Genomic DNA, 12,680 nt, shown 5'->3' with positions numbered 1-12,680 from the left:
TTGATTTGCAAATACAAATTCAACAGCGAATAATTTTATTTACAAACCTGCACGCGTAAAAGATGGGATGATGATGATGATGGAAAATAATCGGGGGAGGACGAATTGTATAACAATTATTACATTCGAAAATTATTTTTTTTTAGCTCAGCTCAAAATTAAAATTCTCAAACAATCAGTGGTTTCAATGGTTTCTGAGTGGTTGCTGCTGTCTCAGCCCCTGCTGCCTCGAGAGCCTCACGTGGTGGATTGTTCTCGAAGAATTTGAGAACAGCTGCGAATGGATCCAACTCCTTCTCATGATTATCTTCAGATGATGTATGTTCAGCATCTTCTTCAGATTCCATTGGTTCAGGTGTTGTGGTGCGTTCTTCGATTCTTGGGAAGCTGTCCTCAATCACAATTGCTCCCTTTCCTTCGAGTTCTGGCTCTTCGGTGGTTGATGGGGTGGCTGAGTTGAGCTCTTTGTTGGCCGCCTGGAATATTACTCATTATGCCTCAGTGAGCACAAAACAGGGGTGGGCCGGAAATTGCCGTTCGGCAAATTTGGCAAATTGCCGGTTTGTCAATTTGCCGGAAATTTTGATTTTCGGAAAATTGCTGATTTGCCGTTTACCGAACATCAATTTGCCGGAAATTTTTAGAGAAATTTTTTATAAGACGGAAACACTTGCCTTTTTGAAATTCAAATTTTTGCCGGTTTGCCGATTTGCCAGAAATTTTAATTCCGGCAAATTGTGGTTTTGCACTTTTTTTTGGCAATTTCAGAACTTCAGAATTACAATATTAGTCGGCAAAATTGTACCGTGCCGACTATATATAAATAAACAATCTTTCTAAACACTTCCGGCAAATTGATATCCGGCAACTCGGCAAACCGGCAGAGAGCCGGAATTGAAATTTTCGGCAAATAGGTGAATTGCCCGAATTAAAACTTTTGGCAAATCGGCAAACTGCTGGAACCAGATCCGCAAATTGCCTGAACTTAAATTTTTGACAAATTGCCGAAATAGAAAATTTCCTGCAAATCGGCAAACTGGCAAAGTGCCGAAAATGAAAATTTCCGGAAAATTGGCAAACTGCCGGTATTGTAATTTCCGGTCAATCGGAAAATCGACAGATTGCCGGAACTCAAACTTCCGGCAAATTGGCAAATTGCCGGAATTGAAAATTTTCGGCAAATTGGCAAACCGGCAAGTTGCCGAAATAGAAAATTTCCTGCAAATCGGCAAACTGGCAAAGTGCCGAAAATGAAAATTTCCGGCAAATCGGCAAAATTTCCGGCAAATCGGCAGCAAATTGGTAAACCGGCGATTCGCCGATTTGCCGATTTGCCGAACCAACATGTTCCTGATGTACAAACCTCTGAATTCTTTTGCTCATCGAAAGCTGAGAAGATATCTCTGAGAATAGTATCAGAAACCTCAGCGGCATCCTCTGGCATTGGTGTGCTGCTCGTGACAACTGCTGGGAATGCAGTGTTGATGGGTGAAGCTGTGACGTCAGCAGTTCCAGATGCAGCTTCTGGAGCTGGAGTTGGAGTGATTGCTGTCCCTGATACAAGATTAATTGAAATTTTTGGGCTTTTTGCAAAAAAAACAACTAACAGATTTGACGAGTTGGTGCGTTGACTGGAATGTTCTGCGACTTCTTCTGAAGTTCCTCGTAGATCTTATCGTGAACTGATGGTTGTGGGATTGGTTGGAAGAATTGTGGAGCCTGTGGGAAACGGTCCTCAGGTTGTTGGGTCTGTTGTGGTTGCTGCTGATGCTGCTGTTGTTGTTGGGATGGGAAGAAGAATTGTTGGGGTGGTTGCTGGAATTTTTTTGATGGTTTTTTGACAAAAAAAATAGTGAAAATTTTTATCGGTTTCAGATCCCGAAAACTAAGCAAAAAACAGAGGTGGGCGGCAAACGATTTTTTTCGGCAAGCCGGCGAATTGCCGGAATTCACAATCTCTGGCTTATCGGCAAGTTGCCGGAATTAAGATTTTCCGGCACACCGGCGAAGTGCCGGAACTGAAATTTCCGGCAAGTCGACAAACTGCCGGAATTGAAAATTTCAGGCAAATCGGCAAATTGCAGGAATTGATAACTTCCGGCACATCAGCAAATTGCCGATATTAAAAATTTCCGGCAAATCGACAAACTGCCGGAATTGATAATTTCAGGCAAATTGCCGGAATTAAAAATTTCATGCAAATTGACAAATTTCCGGAATTGAAAATTTCCGGCAAATCGACAAACTGCCGGAATGGAAAATTTCCGGCAAACCGGCGAACTGCCGGAATTCATAATTTCAGGCAAATCTAAAAATTGCCGGAATTGAACATTTCCGGCAAATCGGCAAATTGCCAAAATTTACAATTTCCGGCAAATCTGCAAAATGCCGGAATTGATAATTTCAGGCAAATCGGAAAACTGTCGGAATTGAAAATTTCAGGCGAATCGGCAAATTACCGGAATTGGAAATTCCCGGAAAACCGACAAGTTGCCGGAATCAAAAGTTTCCGGCAAATCGGCTAACCGGCAAATTGCCGATTTTCAGTTGCCAATTTACTCAAAAAAAATTTGCCGAACTGCAATTGCCGCCCACCCCTGATCCAAATACGACGAAAAATTTTCGAAGTTTTTTGAAAAAAATTATGAAAAAAAAAAGCAAAAATTCAAATTTTTCAAAATGGAAAATGTGTCTAAAATCCAAATGCCAAAAAATTCGTAGCCCATCATCTAAAAATCTACAAATCGCCTTACCTGCCAGACAGTTGGTCTCTCCCATTGTTGCTGATGCATCATTGGTCTTGGCCAGAATCTCTGTCTCTGCTGCTCCTGTGGCTGTTGCTCCTGCTGTTGCCATTGGGCCTGGGCCTGAGCCTGCTGAGTCTGAGCCTGCATCTCCAACTGATGTTGTTGCCAGAAAGCTTGAGCACGCTGCTGTTGAGCATAGGTCTGTTGAGCCTCGTACTGACGACGTTGTTCCTCTTCATAGCGGGATCTCTCGGCCCATTGCTGACGGGCGGCCTCTTCCTGCATCTGTTGCTGTTGTTGTTGCATGTAGGCCATCTTCATTTGTTGTTGTTGGTAGTAGGCGGCTTGAAGTCTTCTCATTCTCATCATTCGCATTGCCATCATTTGTTGCATGTACATACGTTCCTCCATTATTTGTTGGAATTGTTGGCGGGCCTCCATCATTCGGTATTGCTGAAAAAATTGCTTTTATTGATTTATTAGACTCAAAATTGTCTGAAAATATCGAATTTCTTAATGAAACTTCTTAAAAACCTCTTGAAAAAAAAGTTATGGCAGCTCAAAAAATGGCCTAAAATTTTTAAAGCAGTTTAGCTGGCTTGAGGCGGGTAGGCATTCCCTTCAGGCAGGCCCTGGAACCGCGCCTGTCTATGGAAGCCCTACATATGCATATATATATATATATATATATATATATATATATATATATATATATATATATATATATATATATTTATATATATATATATATACAAATCCATATTTATGTATATATATGGTATAATTTGGTAACTAACCTCAATCTCATCTGGATGAAGTGGGCGATCCAAATTGGTAGAGGACTTCTCCTCAACTGATCCATCAACAGTTGTCTTCTTTTGACCTTCATTATTCGAAATATCCTCCACTACAACTACCCGAGCCAAGGGAATTGCCATCATTCCTGGATTTTCCGCAGAGTTTATAGTCTTTTCAGATGATCCATCAATTGGTTGAGCTAGAAGTGCCTCCATTTGTGGCTTGTTCACGGATGTTTCGGTTTTCTGGAATATCAATTAATTAAGTTTAAAAAAGCTTAAAATTAAAAAAAAACCCTGTACCTTGAAGAGATCAGGAGTAGCGGCGAGGAAGTAGAAACCGATGAGTGTCACCAGCAAAAGACACGTGGCAAAGAACATGCAATGGAAGCATGCTCTCATCGCCTGGAAAGCTGGCGATGGAGCAGGCTTCATTGGTGGAGCCGGCATTGGGATCACTGTGGGCTGGAGGACTGTGAACACCTGGAATAATTCAGATTTTGTTGATATTTCTACTAACGTTATTATTATTATTGTTACCGAATATATTCTTTGTGAGAAAATTTGAATTTCGCGCCAAAAAATGTTCTCAGAAAATTTGAATTTCGCGCCAAAAATTATTCTCGGATAATTTAAATTTCGCGGCAAAATACGTTTTCTCATAAAGTTTGAATTTCGAGTCAAATGTATTTTCTCATAAAACTTTAAATTAGCGCCAAAAAAATTTCTAATAAAATTTGAACTTCGCGCCAATATACGTTTTCTCAGAAAATTTGATTTTCCAGCTAAAATTTTTTTGTGAAAAATTTTGAATTTCGAGGCAAACTGTTTTTACACGTGGTGCCGGGCTGCCCCATCACGGTTTGATCTACAAAAAATGCAGGAACTTTTTTGCCCAAAAAACATGACGTCAGCCATGTTCTTAACCATGCGAAATCAGCTGAGAAGCCTGCGTCTGAAATCCCGCATTTTTTGTAGATCTATGTAGATCAAGCCGAAATGGGACACTCTGACACTACGACTTGTTACTCATAAAATTTGTAATTCGCGCCAAAACGTGATCTCTTAAAAAAAATTCGAATTTCCAGCTGAAATTTTTTTATGAGAAAATTTGAACTTCGCACTAAAAACAGTTCTCAGAAAATTTGAATATTTTTAATAGAAACTCACTTTTGGATCGATCTTGATAGACTCCTTCTCAACGTCCTCACTCCCGTGAACGCCGGGCTGTGCGCCTAGTTTGGTCATCTGTAAATGATTCTTGATTAGATATTCGAGTAAAAGACAAAAACAAAAAAAAGAGAAGAGATCAATGCGCACAATAGGAGAATTAGAGAAGCGGCTCACTTTCTCTCGCGGAGCATTAAACATTTTTGACAGGTTGGCATTCACGACTCTTCCGCGCGGTGTAGGAAAATGAACAAAAAATGATCTCCCGATGTTTTGATAGGAAGTGACACCAAGTTTTGAAGAAACACACAAAACGAGTTTTTAAAATAGCCGGCCACTTGGTTACTGTACACTTGAGAGAGGAATGACGTCATTCGTTTTTGTTTTTGACCAGAAAATCTCGATCAGATGATGATAAAGATTTCTGTGAAAAATTTTAAAATGATAAAGGATACTTTGATTTTTGATTTCTTTTCCATTTTTTGCAGCAAGGGTTTAAGGGCAGAGTATAATATACAAAGTTTGATGGTTCAGGTAAAAATAGGTAGGATGTGTTAATTCAAATGCGGAGGGTTTATTTTTCTCTTATTATAAATATTAATGTGCCTGCATACAAGGTGGAGTACGGCCTAAAATGAACAAATATCATAGTAAAGCTATTAATATAATTTCGGAACATTTTTCATTTTGAGTTAAAAAAAAAGTTCTGATTCCAGTTTTATGCTTTAATTATTTTTGAAATATTCATACATGCTGCAGATTCTTCGAAAAAATGTCTACATTTTTTTGAAATGTTTTAGTATGATTTTTGGTATTTTTAGCGCTCTGCATGATTTTTAAAAAATGTGAGTTATAATAATTTTTTTTGTAAATTTTGTGATTTTTAGTTAGTTAAACTCATATCGAGAACTGTCTTAAAACGAAAAAATTGGTGAGAAAAAGCCCGTTTGCTCTAAAAAATATTCATTTAGAACTAGTATTGGTGGGCGGCAAACTGCCGGTTTGCTGATATTCCGGAATTTTCGATTTTCGGCAAATTTCCGATTTGCCGGAAGTTTTTAGAGGGCTTTTTTATGAGACTGATAGTGAAACACGAAATTTCGAACAAAAAAAAAATGCAAAACCACAATCTGTCCGACAATTGCCGTTTTTCTGGAAAATGCGGCAAATCGGCAATTTGCCGGTTTACCGACTTGCTGAAAATTTCAATTCCGGCAATTCGCCAATTTGGCGGAAAAATTATTTACCGCCCAACCCTGATACATGCAACACTAACAGGGAAGTATGTATATACAGAAGTTTACGATACATACCGTATTTCCTCTATTAGTTTTGCACCCGCTTGCTCAACTTTGACAGCTCATATCTCAGTAGTTCTTTGTTCCATAGAAAAGTTGTCAACTGATAAAATTTTTGTGAGATGTTTTTCTATAGTTTGTAGTTTGTTAATTATTTATATGTTCAAAACAAAATGAGATATGAGCTGTCAAAGTTGAGCAAAGGGGTGCAAAACTAAAAGAGGAAATACGGTATATTCCAAATTATTTTTGTCCTATTATAAGTTATTATCGGTTTTTAATGTGGTTGCCACAATTTTAAATATTCTCCGATCAGAATTACAGTATTCCCCTCCCCCCCCCCCCACCTACGCTTGCCTACTTATTTTATTATTTCTTATTTCTCCCCCACTCTTGTGGGGGCACTCTTGTGGGGGCAGAGTCTCCTCCACCTTACTCAATTGACCGTTTCAAATGTCTTTCATTTTTCACATGAAAGAAAATTGTTGAAGGTTACCCTTATATTTTGACAAAAACATCACCTTCAACTGGCAAAAGAACAGAGTAGAAACGGTTCCACTTTGGGGGTTCAAGGTTAGGTTTTGTCTCGTATTGGAGGAAAATAACAGAACAAAAAAAAATATTTAGATGGAATTTGAAAATGTTTAGGTTTTTTATGAAATTTTGCAATTTTCAATAGACCAACAAAAGAGTTAATACGGTATTTACTTACTTATCAAATCCTATTACTATAAGGGATGTTACTATTTGAGGAGCATAATATTTAGTTTACCGTATTAGTATTCCCCCCCCCCCCCCAATTGTTCAACTTTGACAGCTTATATCTCAGTTATAGTTAGTTCTATTTAAAAATTGTCAACTAACAAAATATTTGTTAGCTCGTTTTCTATAATTTCTTGGTTAACAATATATTGATATCATTAAAATGAACCAAGATATAACGTTTCAAAGTTAAATAGTCGGGTGCAATACTAATAGAAGAAAAACGGTAAGTTGGATGGCCAACGTTAAGCATTAAAGGGTAAGATGAAAAAGTGGTAACTAAAAAACTAGTTTCAAAAGAAAATTATTTAAAAACGTCCTTCCCCCATGAAAATAATTGAAACAAGGTAAAATTGAAAAAGAGAAGAAGAATCGAATGCGTCTCGACGCCCCGGGGGCGTCCAAAGTGAAAAAAGAAGAGGTCAGTTGGCGAAGAAAGGAAAAAGTGGGCGGAGTCTTTATCACACAGGTCTTTGGCAACGATTTTTGGAAGAGAGGGGGGGGGGGGGAAATAATACAATAATTTCAGTGAAATCTAAAGAAAACCAGTTATGAGAGGTGTTGGAGGAATTGCAATGTTCAAGGGCTCTTGGTGTTAAGGTAAATATGGTGCTTGCTCACAGAAAAAACGAGTTTATTTTATTTATTTAAAATTTTTGAAAAAGTATTGGAGGAAATCATATATGGCTCTAAAGAAATCGTTTTCTTCCGGCAAGCGACAAATCGGCAATTTGCAGAAAATAAAAATCTCTGGCAAACCGGCAAGTCGGTCAATTGCCGGAACTGCAAATTCACGGCAAATCTGCAAACCGGCAATTTGCCGAAAATAAAAATTACTGGGAAACCGGCAACTTGCCGAAAATGAGATTTTCCGGCGAATCGGCAAACCGGCAATTCGCCGAAAATGAAATTTTCCGGCTAATCGGCAAACCGGCAATTGTCCGAAAATGAAAATTTCCGGCAAATCGGTAAAACCGGCAATTTGTCCAAAATGAAAATTTCCGGCAAATCGTCGAACCGGCAATTTGCCGAAAACTGAAATTTCTGGCAAATCGGCAAACCGGCAATTGTCCGAAAATGAAAATTTCCGGCATATCGGCAAACCAGCTATCTGTCCGAATTGAAAATTTCTAGCAAACCGGTAAACGGAAAATTTGTCGAAAACTAAAAATTCCGGCAAATCGGCAAACCGCCTATTCGCCGAAAATGAAAATTTCCGGCAAATCGGCGAACCGGCAATTCGCCGAAAATGAAAACTTTCGGCCAATCGGCAAACCGGCAGTTTGCCGAAAACCGAAATTTCTGGCAAATCGGCAAACCGGCAATTGTCTGAAAATAAAAATTTCCGGCAAATCGGTAAACCGGCAATTTCCGCCGACCGTAGTAAAATCGTAGTAAAGTCAGTAAAAGTCTTTAAAATCTTATAAATCATGTTTTTAAAGTCAAATTTTGCTTGAAACTTCTAAAAATTTTGTTTTGGCACGTTTCTAGTTGTGAAAAAAAAAGTTAGCGACTTTATATATACCGGATTCTATTTTTTTTTAAAGAAAATAACTGCAACATTCATGTGCAAAAATTGACAGCACCCTTTTCTCGGAAATGCAAGAATTTAAAAATTTTTCCCAGCTGATTCCCTTTTTAAGAGTGAGTTAAAAGTGATGTCAATTTTTGCCACCGTTTTCTAGTTCTTTTTGCCCACATTTTACATATATTGGTTGGTTTTTGGTTTTATCAGAAAATTGTGAAAAAATCTAAAATAGCGCAATTGGGAATTTATTAAATTCTAAAATTTCAACTATTCATTTTCAAAAAAACGCGGAACTTCTCTCTAAAAGACGATTTTTCGAATTTCTGACTTTTTTTTCAAATAACATACAATTTATATAACGAAAAAAAAAGGTTATATCAAACTTTTGATAAAGTGAAAGTTCTTCGTTCCGTGGCCTTTTCAGAAAACTTTACATTGTCACTAACAAAGAAGTAGGTAGGTATTAAGTATTCTTCGACCCAAGTAGTATTTAGTATTGCACCCAACTACTTTACTTTAAAAGCTTATACCTTGGTTCATTTTAATGATATCGAAAATATTTCAATTGCAAATCTATAGAAAAAGTGGTAACAAATATTTTGTCAGTTGACAATTTTTTAAAAGGACAAACGACAACTGAAATATAAGCTGTCAAAGTTAGGAACTTCAAAAAACTACTGTCTGACCTATTTTGGTACATCTATTTTTGTCTAATACGTCTTTATTATCTTAAATTAAGATCTAGAAATAAAATATAGAAAAAAAACTATTTGAAAAGGAACTAAAGATGTTAGATCAACATTGGAGATATTATAAATTAAATTGGGAAGTTTGAGAATGCGTATTGCACAACTTATTTGACGCGCAAAATATCTCGTAGCGAAAAGAAAACTACAGTAATTCTTTAAATAAGACTACTGTAGTCAATTTACGGGCTCGATTTATGAAATTAATTGGTTAAAAAATAAGAAAATAATACAAAGAAACGGAACTCGTAAATCAACGAATTACTGTGGTTGAAATATTTTGCGCGTCAAATATGTTGTGCAGTACGCATTCTCAGAATTATGTAGGTTTTAAACATTGGAAACAAAAATATGAAACAAAAACATTGAAAATGTTTGGCGAATTTTTAAGGAAATGACGATAGAGTAGGTTCTCGAAAATGTCAAGGTTAGTTTTTTTCCCCCATTCACCGGACAATCACATGGTCTACTACTGCAATTATATGTTTCACTCAAATAGAAAGAATACCGCATTTTGACGACGACCAAAGTCAAATCGATATACTAGAAAATGGCAGAAAATCCGAAAATTGCGCAATGAAACAGAATTTGGCAGAAACCAGCTGGTTTCCGAGGCATGATTTGGATCTACAAATCTACCCAAATGGCGAAAGAAAAACGTTTCGGGGGGGGGGGGGGGGGGGGAGAGATAAATTAAGATGAATCATTATTTAGGGCAATATAAAGTTTTTGACCAAATCACATTTAGGCTTAGGCTTAGGCTTAGGCTTGGGCTTAGGTTTAGGCTTAGGCATAGGCTTAGGTTTAGGGTCAGGCTTATGCTTAGGCTTAGATTTAGGCTCAGGCTTAGCCTTAGGCTTAGGCTAAAACTTAGGCTTAGGCTTATACTTAAGTTAAGGCTTAGGCTTAGATTTAGGCTTAAGCTAAGGCTTAGGCTTAGGCTTAGGCTTTGGCTTAGGCTTAGGCTTAGGCTTAGGTTTTGGCTTCAGCTTTGGCTCAGTCTTAGGATTAGGCTCAGGCTTAGGCTTAAACTTAGGTTTGGGCTTAGTCTTATGCTTCGGCTAAGGCTTAGGCTTAGGCTTAGGCTTAGGCTTAGTCTTAGGCTTAGGCTTAAGCAATCTAAATCCAAGGCTTCCAATCAGGGGTGTCAGTTTTTCGATTTTTCGAGTTTAGAAAATCGAAAAATTTTCGTTATTCGATTTTCCGATTTTTCGAAAAATTTCAATTTTTTAAAAATTAGCTCAATATTTTGGCCATTATTCTCCTTTTTAGAAGAAATTTTAATATTTTTTCTTATCAATATAACCAAAATTAGATTTTAAAAAATCATATTTTAATTTTTCGATTTTTCGATTTTTCGATTTTCACCGAAAAACATCGAAAAATCAAAAAATGACACCCTTGCTTCCAATGTGTTTTGGTCTCCTCCAAACTAGAAATTCCAACAATTTCTTTTTCCTATTATCAACAGTTTGTTTCGTTTTCATCCAATTACCTTTATGAGTCTGCAGCATTACTGCCAGACTTTCAGAAAAAGAAGAAGACTGAAGGTTATTTGCAGTGATTTGATTAAGGCGTAAATTGGGGGAGACAAAAATGGGGGGAAAAGGAAATTACCGGTTTTCAAGAAGTTCTATGGTTCTTCTTGTGATTACGGGGGAGGTGGTTAGGTGACCGGGGGGAGAAGAAAGTTTATGTGGTCATCTGAGAGTATTACTGTATTTATTTTTCATAGAAGTTAGATGACTATTATTGGCACTGATCTATTGTGATTTTTTTTTTGAATTAAAAACCGAGGGATTTTGATGCTGAATTTGGAAAATAGACAGTGATACCTGTTTTCGAAAAAGTTAAAAAATGTTTATCACGGATCTCTGGCTTCCTCATAAGTTGAAATGGAAGAGTTTGCCGAACTAGGCCAGGCCATATTTGGGGTAGATTTACGGCGCGTTGCGTGTAGCGTCGCGGCTTGCTTGTAAATTTAAATGTATTTGTCCGTGTGGAGTACACGAGTTTTCCACGCGTTGTCCGGTGGACGATTGTCAATGGAGCGCGAAAAAAGAGGAATGAGGAAGGCCAGAACCCCACGGTTTATTTAAAAAATATATATTTGGGAATTTCTTTTGTGGATTTTTTATTATCAATTTTCAGACCAATTTCAGATTTTCCAAAAGTTTCTTGTATCGATTTTTGAAAATATTTTATTTTATTAATTTTTTATAATAGATTTTCAAGCCGTTTTTAGAATTTCAGCCAATTTCTTCTATCGATTTTTGGGCCAACTTCGGGTTTGCAGAGAATCGCGTTCATAAGTTTTTAAAATATTTTATTTTATCGATTTTTTATTATCGATTTTCAGGCAAATTTCAGATTTTCAAAACAATTTGTTTCACCAATTTTTCCCTATTAAATTTCAAGACCAATTTCAGATTTTTTAAAAATTTCTTCTTTTAATTTCAAAAATATTTTATTTTATCGATTTTACAAACAAAATTTTAATCAATTTTTATTATCGATTTTTTTAAAACTGTTTTCCAAGTTTTACGTGTTAGGGAAACATAAAATTCAAAAAAATGCAACATATTTGACGCGCAAAATATCTCGAGGCGAAAACTACAGTAATTCTTTATACGGCTACTGTAGTGTCGATTTACGGGCTCAATTTTTTGAATTTTTTTACTAATTAAGTAAGTAAAAATTGAAAAAAAATAATACAAAGAAACGGAGCTCGTAAACCGACACAAGCGCTACAGTAGTCATTTAAAGGATTACTGTAGCTGAGATATTTTGCGCGTCAAATATGTTGTGCAATACGCATTCTCAGAATTTTGAGTTACCATAATAGAAAGTATACGCCATATTTCACGCGCAAATTTTTGCAAAAACAAGAGAATCCAAAACCGAAATAAATAAATGATTATAAATGGAAAAGGGCGCCAATTTGAATAGTTTTTCGCTCCCTTCTTTGAATATATGTCCAAATCATCGACACACACACACAAGCAGGAGGCCAAAACCCGTTCTTTTTGGCGCATTTCGCCTACAGAAGGCGTCCTGGAGGCGAAATAGTGTGTCAAGTGGGTGAGGCGCAGAGAAAACGGAACCGAGAATCGGGTGTCTTGTTGGTAGAAGAGAAGAGGATTCGAAACAATAGGGGATCGTGACCCTTAAAAATATATTGGGGTTGATGGTTTTTTTTTGGGGGGTGGATGAGTGGGGGGAATATGGATATTGGGGGGGGGGGGGGAAGAGCCTGCCTACGCCTACAGTGTGCCTACCTGCCTGAAATCAAGCTAGCGTAAATCGACAACATTTTGTGAGCAAAATGTGTTGTAAATTTGCATTGGTAGGCAGGCATATTTGCCCGAAAGTGTGCCTGCCTACCAAGTTGTTTTATGATTTTTTAGGGCTTTTTCAAAAAAAAAAGTGATTTGCCGAATTGAAAAATCCGGAAAAATCGGCCAATCGTCAAATTGCCGGAATTAAACATTTCCGGCAAATCGGCAAACCGGCAAATTGTCGGAATTTATAATTTCCGGCATATCGGCAAGCCAGTAAATTGTCGGAGTTGAAAATTTCAGGCAAATAGGCAAACCGGAAAATTGTCGAAATTGAAAATTTAAAATTTCCGG

At 37.1% G+C, this 12,680-nt stretch overlaps 1 protein-coding gene and 2 non-coding genes across 4 annotated transcripts; 1 reads left to right on the top strand and 2 right to left on the bottom strand.

Annotated features, from left to right (window-relative positions):
• Nucleotides 1-22: 22 nt before the first annotated feature.
• brp-1 (uncharacterized protein) lies at nucleotides 23-4,792 on the bottom strand (the record flags this gene model as incomplete). 2 transcript variants are annotated; one of them, NM_001027780.8, is made up of 7 exons in its annotated part: nucleotides 23-476; nucleotides 1,364-1,554; nucleotides 1,608-1,815; nucleotides 2,754-3,200; nucleotides 3,545-3,790; nucleotides 3,848-4,027; nucleotides 4,715-4,792. In NM_001027780.8, the coding sequence occupies 7 exons, from the start codon at nucleotides 4,790-4,792 to the stop codon at nucleotides 168-170; spliced, it is 1,659 nt and encodes a 552-aa protein (NP_001022951.1). The 2 variants fall into 2 exon arrangements, with proteins under 2 accessions (NP_001022951.1, NP_001255152.1); NM_001268223.3 differs by lacking the exon at nucleotides 4,715-4,792 and having other exon boundaries at nucleotides 168-476; nucleotides 3,848-3,994.
• Nucleotides 4,793-6,471: 1,679 nt separating this feature from the next.
• On the bottom strand, nucleotides 6,472-6,540 carry Y79H2A.14. The gene has a single exon (NR_101860.1). It is a non-coding gene; the product is annotated as an Unclassified non-coding RNA Y79H2A.14 (non-coding RNA).
• A 3,251-nt stretch (nucleotides 6,541-9,791) lies between these two features.
• Nucleotides 9,792-9,866, top strand: Y79H2A.13. Its single transcript, NR_052782.1, has one exon. It is a non-coding gene; the product is annotated as an Unclassified non-coding RNA Y79H2A.13 (non-coding RNA).
• The last annotated feature ends 2,814 nt before the right edge of the window (nucleotides 9,867-12,680 follow it).

This window comes from Caenorhabditis elegans, chromosome III, assembly GCF_000002985.6.
Source record: "Caenorhabditis elegans chromosome III".
Lineage (NCBI taxonomy): Eukaryota > Metazoa > Nematoda > Chromadorea > Rhabditida > Rhabditidae > Caenorhabditis > Caenorhabditis elegans.
This window is presented reverse-complemented; position numbering and strand designations above follow the sequence as displayed.